General features: G+C 41.9%; 1 protein-coding gene across 1 annotated transcript; it reads right to left on the bottom strand.

The window, feature by feature from the left end:
• Positions 1 to 18,528: 18,528 nt before the first annotated feature.
• On the bottom strand, positions 18,529 to 20,244 carry ascl1b (achaete-scute family bHLH transcription factor 1b). Its single transcript, XM_080874844.1, has one exon. It carries the CDS (start codon positions 19,973 to 19,975, stop codon positions 19,364 to 19,366), a length of 612 nt encoding a protein of 203 aa, XP_080730970.1. The 5' UTR covers positions 19,976 to 20,244; the 3' UTR covers positions 18,529 to 19,363.
• Between the last annotated feature and the right edge of the window lie 1,353 nt (positions 20,245 to 21,597).

Raw genomic sequence — 21,597 nt, forward strand, 5'->3', positions numbered from 1 at the left:
CATCTTGGCTGGTGTATTTACAGAAAGCGTAACAAGGTGATTGGAGCCAATTATACAAAGAACGGTCTCCATACTTATCATCCAGGCGGAGGAATCACAGAAATATTTATCCTGTTTAATAGTTTAGGAAGGAGAGAAAGGGCCTTGGCACTAAACCCTTTAGTGAGGCAAGGGGAATGAAAAACTCCAGTGTAAAAGGACCTATTAGTCTCAGGACATGGGCATTAGCATGACAGTAGACTTATCCTCAGGGCTGAAGGGGAGGGACGCTGTCTCTATGCTTTCAGCTAGTGAGAGTGAGGGAAGGGGGGTTTTGACACACACATACACACAAGCACAACCAAATGCAAAGTGGGGCCCTATGCAGAGCATGAGGCGCACCAGCACCATAGTAAATAAGGAGGAGGAGGAGGCAGGGAGGAGAGAGGGCGGGTCGGGGAGTGAAGGAGGGTGATGAAGAGAGAGAAGATTTAAACTTGCTCATAACAGACCAAGAAGAGCCATTAAAAGATGCAAGGAGCAATTTGTAAACCTGCAAAAGAACAACAATGCTCTGCAAGAATGAGTTTCTAGGGTTTTTTTTATCACTTTCTTAAAGCTGAAAACGCCTTAATAGTTGAACATTACACAACTCAGTGTAAATCCTGTAACAGATGCACTAAAACTACACTGTAGCACTAAGTCCTACAGTTTTAGAAGGTCACCTGGGTCTAAGTTTCATATTATTTCATGCACATGAGAAAATAAAAGGAATAGATAGCAAAAAAAAAATGCTTAACGAAAAAAGAAAAACACCAGCAAAAAGATGAAGGGGTTAACTTGCGCAAGAATACTTTACCAATACTTCATGGTCCAAGTCTGAAGTGAAAATGTCCACATGGGAAACCACCAATCAGATATTGCTATTCTAAACACACACGTAAACAAACACACAGCGTAAGCAGCACACACACACAAGCTCAAAACTGTGTAATTATGCAAACATGGAAATGTGAATGGGGGTGTGTCAGTGCCAGATGAAGGGAGTTTCCTCAGCCTGGGGTCACAGAGGGCAGTTATGTACAAAGCTTGTGTTGATGTAGTTTAAAGATGGAACGCGCACACAAGCTACCCATGCAGAGAGAGGGCAAAAAGTGCGGAGAATGAACCTCATTGTATGTCAGCTAGAGAGATGCTGTGCATGGTGGTCTGGCAGTGGTGGTGGCAAGAATGGGGTGTTGAAAAACCAAACAACTGAAACAGAAAGTGTGCAATGGCACTGAACTGTGCAGCGGCTAAACAATCACAAGGCAGAGTTAGGAGGGAGTGTAGGTTATAGAGAGGAGACACCTCCAGTGAGCCTCTGAAAATATGATAAATGGGCTGTTTAATCACAGCATTCAGAGTTTGGAGACAAGGCAAGACATTGAGGGATTAGACCATAAAAGTCAATATTAGTGTTGGTAGTATTAGGAAAAGCCCTGCCTGGTTAAACAGAGCTGGGAATAAAGCGCTTCCAGCTGATGTCAGTGTTTGAACAATGATTCTAATCATTTGCACAGAGATGAGGCCTGTCTTGGTTTATCTCATCTCTACACACTGATATCTGTGCATTATGCAGAATGTGTTGGCAACAAACAGGATTTTTTTGGTATAAGAAGCACTCTCTTTTTTATTTTAGTCTGAGTTTTATTGACAAATCTTAGCAAACTTTGGCTGCATGCAAGGTGAACAGCCCAAAACGCTGTCTCAGAATCTTCAGCTAGTGTCTGATGCCAGCAAAGCTACACGTATAGTCTTACTACAATCAATAACAGGCAAGTGGAACAATCTGTTATCCAGATAACAGCTCTGAAATATTGGTCACTGCTCTGTCCTACTGAATGATCATACACTAGCAAACAGGTTACGAGATTGTGGTTTATCCAACAGATTAGGCACCGGTGTTTGGCTTCAGCTCTACTAAAGAACTCTTGATTTTCCCAAACACTCATTACAAATAAGGTTATTATCATGGTAATGTAAAGAACACTGATGCATTCAGTGTTGTTTTGGTCAAATTGGGGTCTTGGAAATCCTGTTGATGTTTTTTTGACATATAACACCTACTGAATCATTATTGCCTTACCCTTTAGGAGGAGGAGACCTATGCAGTGATAGGCAGATGGTTTTAAAGTTGCAAATGATTGATGTATATTATATATGCAATACATTATAATTGTATGTTATATTTTTGTTTGTTTTTGATTTAGCAAAGCACATATTAACTAGAATCTCCTCATCAGCATCCACAACATTGGGCAATAGCTTGTTTTGTCAGTTTAGACGAGATGAAAAGCATAGATTTAAAAAGTGTATGGTATCATTTGATCCATATCTAAGAGAAAAAGTGTTTATACCCACTACAAATGGAAATACTTGAAGGAAAACATGTTGTGATAGTTTTGTCCTACCTGCATCCACCTAACACCCACATGGGAAAGTTGCGGTTAACATTTTTTTAAAGGTGTATTTGAGCCCAATTCATGATTCTTTCATAGTCCTACCCAACACTTCTATCCACCTAAACCTAACCAAAAAAAAAGTGTCTGATAACTGAAACTGATGTAAAGGAAGAGGGGGCTCTGTGCCAAAAAAACTCTGCCCTAGAGGCAAAAGTCTCCCCCTTGTCTTTTTCCGATTGTTGGATAAGATCAGCACGATTATCACATTGTGTACTTCTAGTTTTTTCAAACACTGACCGACAACAAACAAAAGTAGGCTTAAATCTGATCATTTTTAAAAAAAAAGTTGCATCAATAACAGAAATAAAACAGTTACATTCATGACAAAAACAGCACCCAGAATGGTGACTTTGTTACTTCTTTTCATATCTTATTTATGAAAAATCTGCTGTAGTTTTTATTTATTTTCTTTTATTCTGATCAATCGAACAGATGAGAATATAACAAAACATTGTCAGACGTGTCATCCACTCACACGACTACCTTTATCTGGCTGATCTTTTAACCGGACATAGTGGTTGTGCACAGACTTTGCTGTGACAGTTTACATGGTGTTTTCTTTAGTTTCTGGTTAATTCACTTTCATTGTTGCACAGTATTAAGTGTTAAGATTGTATATTTATCATTCATACTGTAGAGTTCAGACATCTCAGTTCCATCACTTTACTCCAGCTTGAGCCTAATGTGTGTCATACTTTCTTTCTCTTTCACATCTCTTTAGCCACAACCATTTTAGCTCCTTGTCATTAATTTGAGTAATTTAGCAAAACTGTACCTAGAATCTGAGTTGCTGTGTTTTATGAACATTTCATTGTGGAACATGTAGGAGGGAAGACATTTTTTAAACCGACATGTTGAAATGATGGCATCCCATTAGTGTAGCACGCTTTAATTCAGTGAGAAATCCCTTCTTTCCCAGAAGTTTGCAACGACAGATTGCATGGCCATTAGCTTGATTTTATACACCTGTGGTTAACGGGCTGAAACAGTTGGATTCTTTCAGTCTTGTGAGGGTGCACGGGCATTTGCAGTTATTTCTAGCCTTTCATGCAAAAAATAAAAAAAAATAAAGCTAATGTCCATTTCACCTCTCTTCAAAACCCATTTTTCTTTTTCCTGTACGGGTTGTGCAAGTGCAGGGGAAAAAGCTCACTCAAAGGCGCAAAAAAAAGAAACTGAAATAAATACTGGAAAAAAAAAGGCTGCCTTGTTATTTGAGGGGGATTCAGAGTCATGTTTCAACAGTTCATCTAAATAACTGAAGGTCTTTATTGTGTGGGAATCCCAATTTTGCAACCGTGAGCTGAAAACAGTTCCACAGCACAGTACAGTTGCTGCTACGGTATGCCATGTAAATGAGGCTAGCTGGTACTGCAGATACACAGATAACATGCAAATAAATCCACTTCTAAGATGCCACTGATAACGTGCAGTATTTCATCGAGAGCTATCATGACTCACGTTTACTGTATGAATAACTGTTCTACAAGTGTTCGCATACACACACCACTCAGACCATAACAAACTGGAATCGTTCAGTGTGTGTGTGTGTGTGTGTGTGTGTGTGTGTGTGTGGAGGTATCCCTATAAGACAGAGGGAATATGCTTGGCCCGCCTACAGCTGTGATGAATGGGTCTGAGGCTTTGTGCCACAATGCCCCTCACTTCATTACTGTCACATGGAACAGATGGTGCCTTTCACCGTAGTATCACACATACGTACATGCACACACACACACACACGCTCACTTTAACTGGGGATGCCGTCGTTATGGGATGTGCGCACACACAAACGAGCAGGGGGACAAGCAGGCTTAATGAATTCTACACCACATGCAGCTTCTGCACTCAGCTGAGGCATTAATTTACAGATCTGAAGAGCAACCAAATAAAAAATTAGACCATGAGTATGAAATGTTAAACAAACTGAAGAGGGGGTAATTGAATGAAGCAGGGAATAAACAAAGACCTGTGTTCCATCTTCTGAATGGAAAATTGTTTTTGGATGCTTGGGAGTCTTAATTTGCCAGCACAGCAACTTCAAATCCCAAGATGTTTGAGGGAAAACAACAATGTGTTTGCATGCATATGTGTGTGTTTGTGCACTAATGCCTCGGAGACACGGCAGCTTACACACTCTTCTTTTTGCTGTGTATCTCAAGTGTGTGGCAAACACACTTAGACCGAGTTGAAAGTTTGCGCAAGTGCTTTTCTTTATTATGCAGGCAAACACATTTACTAAATCAAACTGAAATATATGCCAAGAATAACATTTAATATTGCACTTGTTTTTACACAAAAATAAATCAGCTGCACGTCGATGAGCTGAGAATAGAAATCTGTCCATCTTTTTTCCCCACTTTCCTTTTTTTCTTTTTCACTCCAGCATCCTAAACCTGTGGCTATGTGTCATATTTGTAAAGGACCACTGACTTTCTGCTCCCTCCAACCAAATTTCCCCCAACATAGGCTATCCCCTTCTCTTCTGCATGGGTCACAAACTGGGAGCATCCTTGGAGCGTGAAAATGTGGTCAGGGGGGCACAAGCCCCGGATGAGCTGTGTGGTAGAGAAGTGAGAAAACAGGGTGATGATGGGTGGCAAGATTGCCCCTGGTGAGGTGTTTTGGCACAGTATACATAGCAGTCTATTCCTCCTGTATTAGTCATCATCTTCTATATTATCATCACTTTTCTTCTGTCCCAACAAAATGGGACCAAGCACACACAACTTGAGGAGCAGAGTTCACAGGTTTACTCACTGCACTTTAAAGTCACACCTGCCGGTGAATGGGTGCTGCAAAATCTTTTAACACACACACACGCACAGACACAATTTGGCTCTACTATCTAACTGAAAATCAGAGCCACTGATACAGGGACCACACGCCACACAATTCTCTGTCTACGTGGTCCCTGTATTATCTTATTAGTTTAACATTAAGCAAACTCTGGCAGCACACTAGAAAACCAACTATTAGTTCCTCTTTGCTTTATCATATTTCTGTTTACCCGCCTGTCTTCTGCTATCTTTAAGGGACCAGTTAAAGACGAGTCTTTCCTAAGTGAACAACAACAGTTTGCGCGCAACTTTCTGTGTGTTTAAATGTGTTTACTTAAATGAAGGTTGGCAATAACAGAAGAGGTGGATGAAACCTGGGTAACTTAAATTTTATTTTAACCCATCTTTAAAAGACAGGATATTTTAAACTAATTCATGGCGCCCTGTTTAAAATGAAATTCATATCTACCTCTTTATTCCATACATCTTGAACACATCGGTTTACTGAGCACCAACAATACCTGAATGAATGGAATTTTGGAGGGACTGTTAATGGAGTAACTGGTCCCAGTGGGCAGCAGATGCAGGACAACCTGCCCACCGTGTAACAATAGCACCAAATACATGCTGTCCATCCATCTGTATTTGTCGAATACAGTAAAGAATCCCTGCAGGAAAACCAACTGCCATTCTTTTGTTGTCTATTGTGATGAAACTATCACAGGAATGGATTACTAGGAAGACAATCCAACTTAACTCTCTGATGTCAACCCATAAAGGACTTTGATTGATCAGGGAACAAATGAACCAGATTCTCTCTGCCTGGCTTCCTCTGCACAGACTAGCAACTGAAAGGCTAACTTAGTTAATTTTCACAGCCTGTGGCTTCGTTCCTGTCAAACTCTGATGGAGTTGCTTGCCTCGGTAGGTGGCTATCGTAGTTGTTTGCATGGGGGGTGCAAACATGCTACTGCTGCTGGTGCAAGTTGCTGCTGTTCATGAGATAAGTGAATGTGGACCCCCCAGTAGAGGCGAAAGCATATCACACATTCTTGTGTCTACAAGGAGATTACTTATCTCGGCACTGATACTGGATGCCTAAGGGTCAAATAGACCTGTGTGTTTTAGTCCTGTTGTAGGACACCTCTCTAATTAAAGGACCTGATTCAGGGATTATATACACATATATAGATATATAAATCCAAAAAGATCTACTTTAGGAATCGGGGCCAGTGATGTATCTCGTGACTATTTGCTTGTTAAGGCTGACATCATTAACCGTTTTCAGGTCCCAATGCTCTTCTAGTTCCCAAAATCAAACAAACTCTGAGGCACCACTGAGAGTCCAAAGTCTTGCATCTCCAATAAAATCAGTGTGGCTGTTCCTGCAGCTGTTATAATGAAGTTTAACATCCCGTCATCCATGAAAAAGAGCGTTTACAAGGTTTAGCAGAGCTAGCAGGAAGTTAACAAGCTAGTTTTCTCCTAAAGATGATAGCTCTGACACTGGGAGGATTCATGAATTTGGACTAGCTGACATATAATGTCCATAAAGCTTAAAATTAGTTTTATTTAGCTGAATTTTTCATTATAAAGTAAATGTTAATTATGCAATACTGGCAATGTAGGTTGATAATGTATGCAGCTTAGAGGAGGGCTAGCGGTGGGTTTCGTCCTTTCTTGCCAGAGAGGACTGGAGTCACTGGTGTGTAGTTTAAAAAAAACACCTGCTGGGATGTTGACTTCAAATCTTTATCACCAATAACTAATCGCTGAGCTTCTCCCCCTGATAAATGGGCTCATGTTGGAATTTTCGCTCTCCAGCTAAAAGACATGCTGAACACAGGTGTGTCTGAGTATGGGTCAGATGGAAAGGGTATGTGAGGACCTGTGCATTCATTCACTTATGGAGGACATGGTTAATGCTTAAACGGGGGTGAATGCTGCCTTCGTGTTTGGCTACGAATCCTCTACACCCATGGAGGCCATGAACAACCAAAAGAACAGAAACAGTAAAGAGTGAGACTGAAGTTGTTATCTAACAGGCTGTGATTAATGGTGAAAAGGTCAGACTTGTTGCTACTCGCCTTAAAGATTAAAGATTAAAGTACATGCATGAAACTAATAGGCTGTTTATTCCTATTATATGGTGGATAAATAAACTGAAAGGCTGTATTGAGTCATTTGTTTCTACTGTTTTTCTTTTTTGTAACTCTTCAAGAAATGACTCTGACATTCCTCCTTTGAGAGCAAAAAATAAAAAGAATAATCAAGTGAAGTTCAAAGCTGAAAGCAGCCTGGTGGTTTCTTTAAATCAATATCAATGATAGGGCTTTTCAGGTGCTCCGTGTGATGTGAGATTGCACCGTCTTATGCACTTCAAAGCGTTAGGATTACGCTCTTTGCTTCTGTTAATCCCTGGACTCAAATGACATGACCAGTCCTGTTTGCTCACAGTGATGACAAGAGCCAAAGAAAAACTGCTAAAGAAAATACAGAAGGGAGAAAGTAACAAGGATCTAAGTTCAAATATTGACTCTGATGTCTATCGTTGCATACATGTTTTTGCGTCACTTCTGTTGACACGATAACAAGAAACTAAATTAGGGTGAAAACGCTTAACCTTGAGACCATACATGCACAAACATGAAAAAGGCCAAATCAATGAGCGCTGTTTCAGCCCATACTCATGCATTAATAATCGATACAGTATCATAAGAAGAAACATCACCCAAAAGCTCTCCATAGACAATGGTGGCGGTAAGGGCAATAAACTGGACAGGTCTGAGGTCCGATAGCAGTTTGTCATTGGCAGTACAGTGCAGCTCAAGGTCCTGAAGATAACCTGGAAGGGTTGTGTTATTGTGTCTGTGTCATAGATGTGTGAACAATGACACTGTCCGTAGTGTGCTATAATGGTTCAAATAGAATGTGAACACACATGTGGGTGCATACACAGTGACCTACATTGTCCGATGGGGTAAATTTCCAAGTCCAATGTTTAAGTCCAGTGGTGGAATGTAACACATTAATGCTACTACTTTAAATTTTGAGTCTATTTTTATGGTACCTTACCCAGCGATATTTGGGGGGAAAATAAATGTGCTCTTGAACTTTTTTTTAAATGTTTATATGACATCTAGCTGTAGGGTGACCAGATCAATGCAGAGAAGTAGTCTGAAATTGTTATATCTTACTCAAAAATACAATAAATTGTGTGTGTTACTGCATTACTCTAATTTTCTCTGATGAGTACAGCATTACACAGGCTAACCTTCTTCTGACTATACATTCATATACACTGAGTAAAAGCCAGACTTTAGAAAAGGGCATGTCCTGCAAAACCAGTCAAAATGTGGGACATTTTCTCAACACGTGGGACAGGGGGACGAGGAAAAATGCAGTGCAGTAAAAAAGACACATCTGGTCATCCTATCTAGCTGTGCAGTGGCGGCTCCTGATGAAAAAGCTCCCATTGCCAGGTTTTTAATTTCTGTGCTGGTGAATAATTGTGGTCAGGGCTAGGCTCGGTGAAATATACTTTGCATTTCCTGTGATGGCTTTCAGATAAAAACCAAAAAAGCCTAAATTAAAAATAAGACACAGTTAATTCAGTAAAATTGTATAGTTAACTGTGCATACTTGGTTTCCTGTGGGAACATATTTAAAGTAATTTTCTTTAAATATGCAGTGAAAGCAAAGAAATTTTGAATCCACCATGACAGTAAGTCTGTACTTCTGTACAGAGGCACAAATATAAGCACAACACAGAAAAAGGATTTTATTTAATTTTGCATTAAATTTGGTAACAAAGCAGTTTTGTGTTGTTTTTATTGCCCGAGTTAGTAAAGCCAAACTATGAGCCTGCTGTGCTCTGGTGTCATAAGTCTCGTAGTTCCTTATCTGTATGCTAACGATATCTATTAGCCCGCCCTTCATTAATTTTATTACAGGCCTGTCGAAAATAAATCACTCTCGCTTATAGTTTGACTTATGGCTTTACAGTGTTTAAATGACATTTATCTTTAGCGTCCGTAAAGGATTTTTTTTATCTGAGCCAATGAAGCCTAATTACTCTTCCTGCCTACATGTGACAACCCCTGCCATGTTGACTGTTCCACAAAGTCTTTACTGGCTTATCTGAAAGCAACCCAATAAAGGGGAACTACAAATCAAACAAGTAGAGTTAAATGTATGAATTATGAGGCAAACCACCCACTGAGCAGGTGAGCATACACATGAACACACAAACACACATATCTAAAAATGGTCAGCAGATAGAGGCTGAACAATGGAAGCAGGGCCATTGCTCCACTGCCGGGATTCACAGATGGAACAGCAGACACATACTGATAGTCAATGACCTGTTAAAAAGAGAAAGCAGAAGACTGCCTACGAACAAGGCCACACAGGATCAGCCTCGTGTTGCTAATTTACCTGACCCTTGGTTAGCTTATGTTTGTTTGTTTGTTTGTTTGTGGGTGGTGATAGCTGTGAACTGACCCCACTCTCTGTCTCAAACACTGGGCATCCAAACTGGCATCGGTGAATACAGCCGAATGGGATTACACACTGACTTGTCCTCCACCTTTGTTTTTTTAGAGTTCTGGTCTGGACCTGGCTCCATGTCTCAGGTCTATAAAGCCACATTGATGAAACTGACTGGCCGTGGCCTCTTAGGGGGCAGTAATAATCTCTCTTTAGGAGGCTGAGAGGGTGAAGTGAGCCATAAGAACCCTCTCTGTCAGCTTTAACCGGCCAGCAAAAAGAAAAAGTCATAATTATAGTACTCTCTCTGGCTGGATTTAAATAAAGCTTTCTGGCTGGGGCCCTATAGAGACACACAGTCTCTGTTGCCCATACACACACACACACACACACACACACACACACACACACACACACACACACACACACACACTTCAATAAAGAGGCACTAATCAATCAGGGGGTTCCCCTTCCACAGCTTCATTGGAGCCCCTGTCTGAAAGAAGGACTGACAGCCCTCAACCTCCCAGTATTGTCACAGGAAACTGATTAGGCTTCTGACTGGATACCTCATCCACCAGCTAGAAAAGCACGAAGGTTAAAGGGTCTCCATTTGAAATCGACGAGCACTGAAAAGTTGTAGACACCTGCTTTTTAAAGTGATGCTTGTCTCTGCTGTGCTATGCTCCGTTTTTTGTTATCTGCAATTTGAGGGCAGCACGGGGGAGAGGGACAGAGTTGTTTGAGGGAGTAAAAAAAGGGGTGAGTGGGGTACTGTGTGTGCGTGTGTGTGCATGTGTGTGTGGCTTAAGTTTTGAAGGGGGGAGCTTGGCTGTGGGCCCAAGACTGGAACAAAGAGGGGACACTCTTTACATGCATAGCCAGACAGAGTAAACTGGCCAGCAGCAGTGCCAGCAAGGCAAGGCATACAAGGCAGGAAAGAAGGAAGGAAAAAAACAGGGATATCAGGCAACCATCGCACTGCACCACCCTCAAAACTTTTCATCCTTCATGTTGGGATAAAAAAATAAAAATGCATTGGTTGGCATGCTTGTTAGGCATTAAATAGCACAAGTTGCAAAGATTATTGTGTTTGCATTTAGTATGGAGCTGTGTGGCCACAGTCAAATGGAAACTATCCTTTTGCAAACACCCACAGGATGGACAAATACAGGCAACTGGTGCATCAGAGCAACAGATGGACAGGTGGACTTTAAAGAAAGGAGCAATTTGTTTCATAATTCCAGCTACATATGCATGATCAGAATGTGAAACTGTCAGAAAGTGGCCACAGCAACAGACTTGACATTTGAGCGATTCACCTGAAATCCCTTGAATTTTTTCAAGCATTACAGTTTTTATTCTCTTGTCGACTTCACGAGTGAAAAACAAAAGTGTATTCTGAGGTCTTAACACCACCCTGCCATCACCAGGTTCCTTTCAATACAGCCTCTGCCTGTGACTGGTAAATGCCACTTTCAGTTTTTCCCTTTTCGTGCCTCTCTCCTATTCACGTCTCCCATTTCTTACCCTCAATGGGTGTGTTAAGTATTGTGCTTTCTGGGGAGGGGGGGTGAGTCAGTCAGGATCATCAAAAGCAGGCCAAGCCTTTGGCCAGATCAAAATAATTAACTGGAGAGGTCACAAGCTAATGAAATGAAATGGAAGGCTGAAAGGAAGCCCTAAATGGTGCACACTAATCCTCCCTCTACCTTGTCTTAGGGAGGAGGGTGCAGGACTCTAAGCCTGGGCATCTCTGCTGATAATAATGCACGGGGTGCAGGGGGACCTGAGACTATGGATTTGTATGTGAATGTGTGTGTGTGTGAGTGAACAAGAGAAGGAGAGAGTGACCAAGTGCTGCAAATATCTATATATCTCACCATATATTCACATTTCAAATGCATTTGTCACATTCTGACCTTTCTTTGGCTCTAATACAGCTTTTTATAATCTTTATAAAAAGCTGAAGTGACCAGGAAGCATAGCTGTCAAAAAATGTAGTTGAATAGGGTGCAGTATTTGATGCTGCCATAATATACAGTAATTTAAAAATGTAAATTAACTCCAATTAAGCATGGTGCCCTGTATCTTGCTGTAATTTTGAATACCTACAAAGGTTCCAAAACAAGATCAATATATGAATAAGAAGTAAGTGAATAAAATGCATCATCAATACTGTGAAACCAGACGAATCAAACAAAACATCATTCATCCACCTGTGTGTGTAGTATCTTTTTTATCCTAATCCTGCAAGCACTTTCATGTTTCTATTGAATCTTTACACCGCAACCTTTCATAACTGCAAGCGAGGGTACACTTTGCTTTGACGCCATAAAGAAGGCACATTTATTGTGTCATGCAGAGTTATTCACAAGCCATATAAAGGAAAATATCTAAGTGTCCTACTGTCTGTCTGAATCAAACAATAGAAGAATGAAGCGTGTGATCTAAAAAGCTGATGGCGAACCGATGAAGCCATGGTGTGTCACTGTGAACAAGTTCTCCAGGGGCAGGCTTGAACCTGCTGAAGACCCTGGGACATGTCTGCATGCATGTATCCAGTTTGTGCGTCTGTGTGTGTGTGTGTGTGTGTGTGTGTGTGTGTGTGTGTGTGTGTGTGTGTGTGTGTGTGTGTGTGTGTGTGAGAGAGAGAGAGAGAGAGAGAGAGCGGGGAGGGGCTAGAGCTTGTTTAAGTAGAGCGTGGAAAGGTGTTTTTTTAGAGTTAGATGTGCGACCTTTGAAAGACACACAATCATAAATATTTGCACACCGACCTAACACATACACAAATGTTAAAACATTACATATTGTTGAGTGATGGAATGCACCTGAACTCGGTAAACACACACACACGCAAACCTTTCTTTTTTTGTTGATGACTTACCATGTTATCATCACAAAAGTGAGCACGGAACAAGTGTGGGTGCGGTACTAAGGAGCTCCCAGCAGCTCTCCAGGGGAGGAAATGCATTTTTAGTTAGGCTGAAATTAAACTGACAGCATGGAAGTATTTAATGAATATGACTTTTGGAGTGTTTTGTTTTTTGTTAATCAGAGAATTATCACTGCAACTTCTGAAACCAGTACATTTCAAGTGCCTACAGTGCAGTTCCACTGTTAGCCACTAGATGCTGCTTCAAAGAAAACTTGTTTATTTGTCTGTCCTGTGTATCACTGTTACTGCACTGCCTCTATAATAAGCCTCACTTTGACACGCTCTGTACTTCTGTGTGGTGCTCCCACATCAGCACTAAAAGTTCACTGATCTTACATTCTTCTAGTCATCACTAACTTTATTCTTGTGGCTTCAAAACAAGCTTCCTTGTTGCCTGTGGTTATATTAAATTCATCCTGCACTTGTAAGAAACCACGCACTGCTGCTGGACGCATCGGTTTGAAGTCCCTTCATTTTTAAGCCTCTTTCCTTCAGCTAACCCTAACATCAGGCTGAGCTCTGCTCTTCATTTCCTATCAGCCCATACAAATCTAAAAGAAAAAACATCTCCATCTCAAGCTCTATACAAGCAGTCCACTCCAGGCTGCAGGCTGCAGTCTCTCTGAGCCATCATTACAGTCATTAGGCAAGGATAAGCTCTGTATCACAGGAGTCCACCAGCATCCAGTTTAACCCAGCACAATTAGCACATCCGTTGGAGTAGAATTACCCTGTAAAATGAGAATGCTCTGGACAAAAGAGGCAGGAGAGTTGGAGCTGAAAAAGGAGGGTAAGTGTGAGGGAAAGGGGGAGAGAGAAGAAGAAGAGAAATAAGAGAGGACAGGGTGAGATTAAAATTGTTTGAATTGAGTCCACGCTCGCCCCATTCATTTGGTATTCTGCTCAAATCAGGGCTTTTGTTCGGCCTGGCGTAAAGTAGTGTCAATCATCTCGACCCGGTTTTGTAGAATGGGGAAATTTATTATGAATTTGCTCCTGCAAATAATGAGGACTACCCCCTGCCTGTTCTCCCTTTCCCTCCTCCTTCTCCCTCTAAGCTACCTCTTCTCAGTCCCCTTTGCCTCCTCCCCCATATCAATGCTGCAGAATAGGCAATAGAGAGTGAAGTTAGCAATCTCAGGGCCACTCGCACTCTGGACCCACATCAAAGTGACAGAGACGTCCAATCAGATTTGTCTTACAGGCATTACATGATGAATATGGTGCGGCCGTAGCACAAAAGCGTCTTTGTGTCTCCTCCAAGCAGAGACTATTCACAGCTCGCCACAGCCAGCCAGAGTGGAAGTAAATGGCCAAAAGGGCCCAAGCCAGAAAAAAAGCACCCAAACTTGTGCAGCACAATGGCCCATGCAAATCACAGCCCCACCGCCTCCACCCAATCACACATCCCTACCTCCTCCATCCCTCCAACCTTCAGGCCTGAGCTGGGTTCTTCCTCTACTGGGTCGACCGAAGTTTAGGGCCTATTCACACACATACAGAGGTGTCAGTTAAAAGTGCTGAGGTGAATGCATGCATGCATTCAAACGTCTTTTCTCCGTTAAGCTAAGAAAGAAGACTTTGCTTTCTTTTAGTTTGGGAAGACAGAAGAACAACATGAGTCAAATTGCTGACTTTTTTTTGTCAGAAGGCAAAAGTGACTTGGGCAAGATTCCTACTAGTAACTAGTAACTAGACTTTAAGGCTTTTGCAGCATTCTTGTGTGGCCCTGTAATATTTGCTGAAAAATACAATGTGACAGGCCCAATTTGGCAAAGATAAAGATCTTGTGTTGACACTTATATTCAAGTGGGCTTTCAGTTCTAACTTTAGGACACCTTCAAGAGATATTCAGAAATTAGGCTACAATGAAGGAGTTAAAAAAAAATAACAGTTTAGTACAAATCATAAAAACTGTAAAGAACAAGCAGGTTTCTCTATGAAAGTTTGATTTGATCATCTTAAAAGCTCGTAGGAAAAAAACATGTTGCTTACTCCAGCGTCCCTAGCAGTTAACTGAATGGGTGCGGAGTCCACACACCACGCTTGGTGTTAGTAAATGACACATTTGCTGAGATATGACCTCAGCTCATGTTTAGCCACTTCAGCATTAGATTAGATTAAAGAAACATTTTGGTATCTGAAAACTCTAAAGCTTCACATCTATGAAGAAAGTGTATGAAGAATAGGAGCAAATCTATGAAGAATTTTCGCTTTTTGGAGCACCCCCTGGTGGTTCATTTTCACACTTTGGTCCGAAGATCATTTACACCAAATTTGTTTAATATCATTTGGAAGCTTTTAAATGGGTTTCTTTTTTTAAAAAATGGGTTTGAAAGTTGCATCCAAAAATAAATACCTAGACTAGACTTTTACTTACTTGGTGAAATGACTTTGGTTAGTTTTGACCCAGATTTCAGTTCTTTGTGGCGCCAATGAAAGAAAAAATAAATACAATGTATAGACATTTCTGTATCTCTACAGCTTCACTGCTTAGACCCCAGTAATGCTTAATGAAGCATACGGCAGCTCTGAATTATTTCCAACATAGAGAGAAAGGTCACACCTTCATGATAAACAGTTTTTTTTATTGTAATGAAAGCTTGAGTCATTGCCATACTTATTGTAATGTTACCTGTTAGTGTTTATGGGTTATTTTGTTGTGTTAGTAATGAGCTACAGTCAGATTGTTACTGTTGACAGGCAGTGTTGTGAGCGCACTGGTACAAGAGTCGATCCTGTGATGTGTGTCTTTTGGTTGTACTGGTGCCCAAAGGGTGGGAGATTAAGGACTTTGCTGAGTTGCTTGTTAGTGCACAGCTTTGGGGGGAAAAATGAACTCTTTGGTTTTTTTAAGGCAAAAAAAACCTACAACAATAAACAGTCTTTCTACTACCTAGCTCAGGTAATAGCCGCAGGGTCCAGCTACAATAACTCTTTCCAAGTGTGTGTGTGTGTGTGTGTGTGTGTGTGTGTGTGTGTGTGTGTGTGTGTGTGTGTGTGTGTGTGTGTGTGTGTGTGTGTGTGGTGTTTCTATGTTAAACAGAAACACATCTGTGCCTCTGCTTAAACATTAACACCTCTGTAAGCATCGCTCAAGGTTGCACACCACCTACTCATCTGTCTTCTTCTTGCACTTATCTCTAAACATCTTCTCTTGTCTAACATGCTGCTAAAATCCTTATATTTGGTACCTCTTGAAGTTTTCTACCTTGTTTATCATATTTGTCTTCATTTAAAATACAAAAGCAAAAAAGGAAATAGTTTCAGTGCACACACGTTAAGCACTCAGACTCTCTTCACTCACTTAAAAATGTTTTAAGTGCTTCTATCAGCCAAAATGAATCTGTTGTGGATTGTGTACATTTATTTTGATCGTGTTACATTAATGTTAAGTTTGAAAGGAGGTGATGATGTTTGTTAAGGTCATTATGAAAAATCAAAAACTGTGACACACTGACAAGGTGGTATTAATCTAAAGCAATACTTTCAGCAGGAGGATGTGACTCTGAGCCATGACTGGATGAGCCATTCACTCACATCTTACAGATTCTGACTATGCTTGGGGTAGTATTACTTCAAAACATCCATCCAACATCTCTGCAACCAACATCCCTGAACTTGTCTTCACTAATGACCATAATAAGAATCCTTGTCCTCACAGACAACATCACAACAGTAAACTCAAACCCCTTTACAAAGAATTTATGTTAAATGAAAAGCAGAAATTTCATCCTGGGCTTTTTCGGATCCTGATTTAAAAACAGGACAAAGTAACAGTTGTCTCACATTTTAATGCAGCCATGACTTTTATTTTGATATGCTGAAATAATATTTCTATAACCCACTTTTTTGTCTTTTTTTTGCTAAAAAGTGATGATTATACTTTTTGTTTCTATGGGAATCATCCCGAGTTGCTCACGTTTTGATTCAAGGGAAAGATAATGAAAAGAAAAACTGTTTGGTAAATAGTGTCAGTTAGACTGTAATTGCGTGTTGTCTGCCTTCGAAAATGATTCATGTTGTGGGATAACAAAGATAAACGTTTTTGCCGAAGGGGTCAAAACATTCGTACCCAACATATCCGAAGTAGCTCATTAATGTGCAAAATACGCATGCAAATGCGTCATGAAAAATAAGCCAAAATTCACCAGGCAAACTCAATACTGCATTCAAAGCAACAGATGACCTCTCATCACTCCGCTCTTGGCCAGTTTATCCCTATATTATACGTTCCCATTTGGCGTTTCCATGGTTTAAGCGTAAATCATGGCTTTGCGCACGAAAACGCATGCATAAATGGGCTCCATGTGATTGATATTCACCAGTGGACTATGGCTAAATTAACATCGCCCTTATGTATTGTCAAAGTGAAAATGAGCCATGGACAAAATGACATGAATAAATCTACTTTCGCCCCTTCTCCTCCCTACATGGCCGCGGAGAAAATTGCATATCAATCTTAGGAGGACATGAGACAAGCGCTTATTTTTACTTTGTGCCGTGGCCTCTGCCTGACACTGAAGGACATAGCAAACGCCATTTCAGCCGAATAATAATGGACCAGCGGGGTATTTTGCGCCTAACATTGAGTTGTCTCTTTGAGGCGCGGTGACGTAGGAGGTTATAATGCCGAGCGTAATTAATGCCATTTATCACTTGTTTGATTTTGTCACTGCCTCCACCGACAGGGCTCACATTCGCGAGCCATTAACCAATGGGAGAGCCGGAGCCCTTTGTGACCAAGTACAGGCACGTGGCTTACACCTGCAGGCTCCATTGTGTGTGTGTGTGTGTGTGTGTGTGTGTGTGTGTGTGTGTGTGTGTGTGTGTGTGTGTGTGTGTGTGTGTGTGTGTGTGTGTGAGAGAGTGAGAGAGAGAGAGAGAGAGAGAGAGAGACATCTTACTCATCTTGACTTTGCTACTTTTTAACGTTTTTGTCCGGATATACAATTTGTTTTGATATCGGGCTATTGTGTTTACATACTTTTTGTTTTTAAGTAATATATGAAGTGATCAAAAGTGATTTAAAAAAACGTCTCTTCTTTAAATTTTGTGGAAAAGTACATTCACAATTCACAAACAAGAGCAGCTTCTCTTGCTCCCGTTTTCCACACCCCAAAGGCGCGCCAGGTGAGAATAAACTCGTTATACTTCGTTCTGCTTAGTTGAACACGGCATCAGTGTTTATTTACAATAGAAGATCTTCAATAATTCGTATAATGAGGCGCAAAGGCGCACACAATAGTGCTCACAATGGGGCGTTGTGCTCCCCATTTCGCAGGAGATGGGCTTTTTGATTGGCCTGTGTGCGCCATGAAAAACACAGTTGGGGATACAACTAGTCTACAACCCCAGGTTTCATTTAGATTGATCTCAATCGGGCAATAAGAATTTTGACCCCGTCTCATTGTCTTGCTGACTTTCCCCAGGCTGTATTTCAAAGTGTCTATACCCTTTGAGTGAATTGCCACCCCCACCCCCTCCTTTCCCTCAGCTCCAGGCACTCTGGGACATTGGGTAAAAGCAGAGTACGCAAAAGAAACAATGCATGGATGAAACGTAATATTAATCTCCCTGCCCTGAATGCAGACAAAGCGCCGTGGAAGGTGCGCGTTTATAATGGTTGGTGAGTGTTCGCCCAGCTGCGCAATTTTCTCCCGTGTGCCCAACCAAGTCGGCAAAAGGTCATGCAGGGGCTTTGAATAAAAGAGAAGCTCCCTCGTTTGCTCAATTAGCGCCGCTGCTGACACACACAGACTCACACGCACACGCAATATCAGCTAAAGAACCAAGCCACTGCAAAAACATATAATATAAATAGATTAATCTTTATTTATAAAACTTGTTTTACACAAAATATATCTGTTAAAATCAAATATTTACATTTTAGGCTACGGGAAGCTGAGAGTGCATACATTAATAAATGTCTCCTTGACAACTATTTTTTTTAAAAAGACATACACACACAAATAAACTACAGGCAGTAGCCTTGATGTTGCTGCCCAGTCACACAACTCATACATGCCAGCTTGCCGCCCCGCTGACAGCTGGTTGTCAAAACACTGTCAGGAAAAAAAGTGGCAGTGAACGTTCTGCTACAACACTGTTTGACTGTATGTACAAAAATATGTCTTCGTGTTAAAACAGTTTGTTGTATGGTACAGCTTTGTTATGAAAGGAGAGGACACGTACATCACGAAAAAAGAAAAACAAAAGTCTGTTGACGCATCTTTTATGTTGTACATCTTCAAGAGATGTGGCAGCTGAGGAAGGCAGTCCGGGTCTGATGAACTACTGACGAACAGATCTTGTAGACAGCGCCGTCCCTGCAGAGTCTGCTGTGTCACATTTTAATTGCACTTATTCAAACAGTTTTTTACTTCCACGCGTCAACGTGTCCAATTCCCTCCTTCCTGTGAGGACTACGCTCTATGCAACAAGATGCTCCCTCTCTCACGCATTCATACTCATTCTCCCTGTTTGTCACTATTGCTTTGCTCCTGCAGAAGCAGCCCGAGTGAGGGAGGCAACAGATCACTTGGAAGCACAGAGAGCAAGACAGATCTGATGCCTTTATCGAGTCTTTCGAAGCATTTCTGGAAGAAGTCAGACGCTTTTCTTCTTTTTTGCGCGCACACGCTGCTATGCGGTTCATTTATGACATGACAGCCTCAGTACCTGTCAAACCAAGTTGTGAAGTCCAATAACTCCTGTTCCTCTGAGCTCAGAGGCTCATAGCCACCTTCATCTGATGAGTAGGTGGAGTGAGGCGACTCCGGGTCGGCAGAGTAGCTGTTGGACAGTGTCGGGGATGGCAGTCCACACTGGAAAGCAGCCGACACCGCGTCGTGTTCGTCTAGAAGTTGCTGTAAAGCTCTGATGTACTCCACCGCGGACCTCAGCGTCTCCACTTTGCTCATCTTCTTGTTGGCGGCGCCGTTTGGCACATGCTGACGCAGAGTCTGGAAGCCCATGTTAACCTGTTTGACCCGGTTCCTCTCTCTTTCGTTCCGCCTGGCCACGGCCACAGGCTGCTGCTGGGGGATGGAGTAGCCGAGGCCGTTGAAGCTCAGGCGACGCTTGCAGCGCAGGAGCTCCGGAGAGCTGGAGCGCTGTCTCTTCAGCACCTTGGCTTTGCTTTGGTAGCCGGCAACGTTGGTGTTCTGGTGCACAGCGCTCACCGAGCAGTCCTGGGCCGGGGCGTGCAGGCTGATGCTGGCGCGTCTTTCGCTAAGTCCAAAGGTGAATGCAGTCTGCGTGGTGGTGATGGTCGCGGTTTCCATCTCGCAAAGAGGGACAGCCTGAAACTTGTGGCAGGAGGAGAAGAGTTGGCAGTGTACAGCTCTCGTGTCCTTCGCGTGGGGACCGTGTGGCTAACTCTAGTCCAAGTCTCTCTTGACTGCTTACTCCACGAGCCGATCTGACCCAAACTTTGGCAGCACTCCTCTTTTTCAACACGCGCCTCCAACACACACCCCACCCACCCCTTTTTTGAGACGCACGCTTCGTGGCCAGGCCCCGCCCCCGCTGTGTGATTCTTCTGCACACCGACTCCCCCGGGCCAGGCGCGTGGCTCCGGGAGCTCAATAAACAATCCCGGGCTTTCACTGTGCCGGGAGCACGCGCTGGGCTCATTTACATTCCAATGTCTCTAACTTGAAGGCCCATTGGTCGATTCAAACGGTCTGCAACCGTGCGAAAAGAAAGAAAGGGAGGAAAAAAAGACAGAGAAAGAAGAAAAAAGAAGATAGAATGAAAAAGTGAATGGTGTGGTTCTTTGAAATGCCTTTTGAATTTGACAATGTACCTCTGGCAAGTCTTCAAATTATCAGTCTTACCCCCCCCCCCCCCCCCCCCCCCCCTCCAGCTCTTTACAATCGCAAATGCCAAGGACGCTCTCTGCTGTATCCAGGCTACAGCTTTGCAAACTGCAAGCGTGTCTCTGAACACAGTTATAAAACTCGCAGAGACGCGATTCATGAGATGATTGTGAAAGGAAATATAATATTACGGCTACCTCTCGAGTCTGTGCCCTGCAGGTCCACTTTGTTTGCGCGTAATCGACAGGTTATCCCGGAAAAATCTTTTTCAGATGCACGGCATCTCTTCATTTCCCATCTGTGTTTTAAAAAAGATTCCCTTATGTTATAATAATCCCATTTACGTCTGTAGGATGATACAGGCTAGATGAACCCAAACCCAAATGTGCTGGTGCACGGATGCAACATTTCAGCACCACAGCGTGACTGGACAGCTTCATGCAACCATTTTCTTCTAAACTGAAGCCTTTTTTGTTTGTTTGTTTTATTTGAATTTAGTTTCATTCAGCATCGACTCGAATCTTAGAAATATATTTTGTATGTGTAAAACTTTCCTTAACAGCAAAAACACCAACAGGTCAGCGTGGAAACGGAGAGTTTTGCATCGTGTTTTTCTAAAGGACATTTGCAGCATCTGGCGGTGAAAAACAGCAATTACATCATCCAAAGCCACTTTACACTTTTGAAGAAAACGAAATTCCCTGATAGTTTTGCCCCTCTGTGCCTAGATTGCGCTTTTCTACTGTACTATGTGGCTACGTTTAGTTTACACTTACATTACATGTTAGTTAAGGCAAAGTGACTTCTTGTTCGAGAATTCTGGGACAGAATCTGAAATTCGTACTCGGGGCCGGCTGTTATTATCGCTCCACTATCAGCATTGCGTCATCCAATACCGGAGGGTAGAGTCACACCCGGTTACCCTAAGCCTGTTTATTGGCTCACATTCAGCTGGAACTTCCATGAGAGAATTCACAATCATTTTATTGTCATTTTTTAATGACATTTTATGTCATTGTGTATGTGTATGTTTGGGGTTTTTTGCATTTTGTGTTTACTTGCGTTATTATTTTCTAATATTTGAA

Source organism: Rhamphochromis sp. 'chilingali' (genome assembly GCF_963969265.1).
Source record: "Rhamphochromis sp. 'chilingali' genome assembly, chromosome: 2".
Classification (NCBI taxonomy): Eukaryota; Metazoa; Chordata; class Actinopteri; order Cichliformes; family Cichlidae; genus Rhamphochromis; species Rhamphochromis sp. 'chilingali'.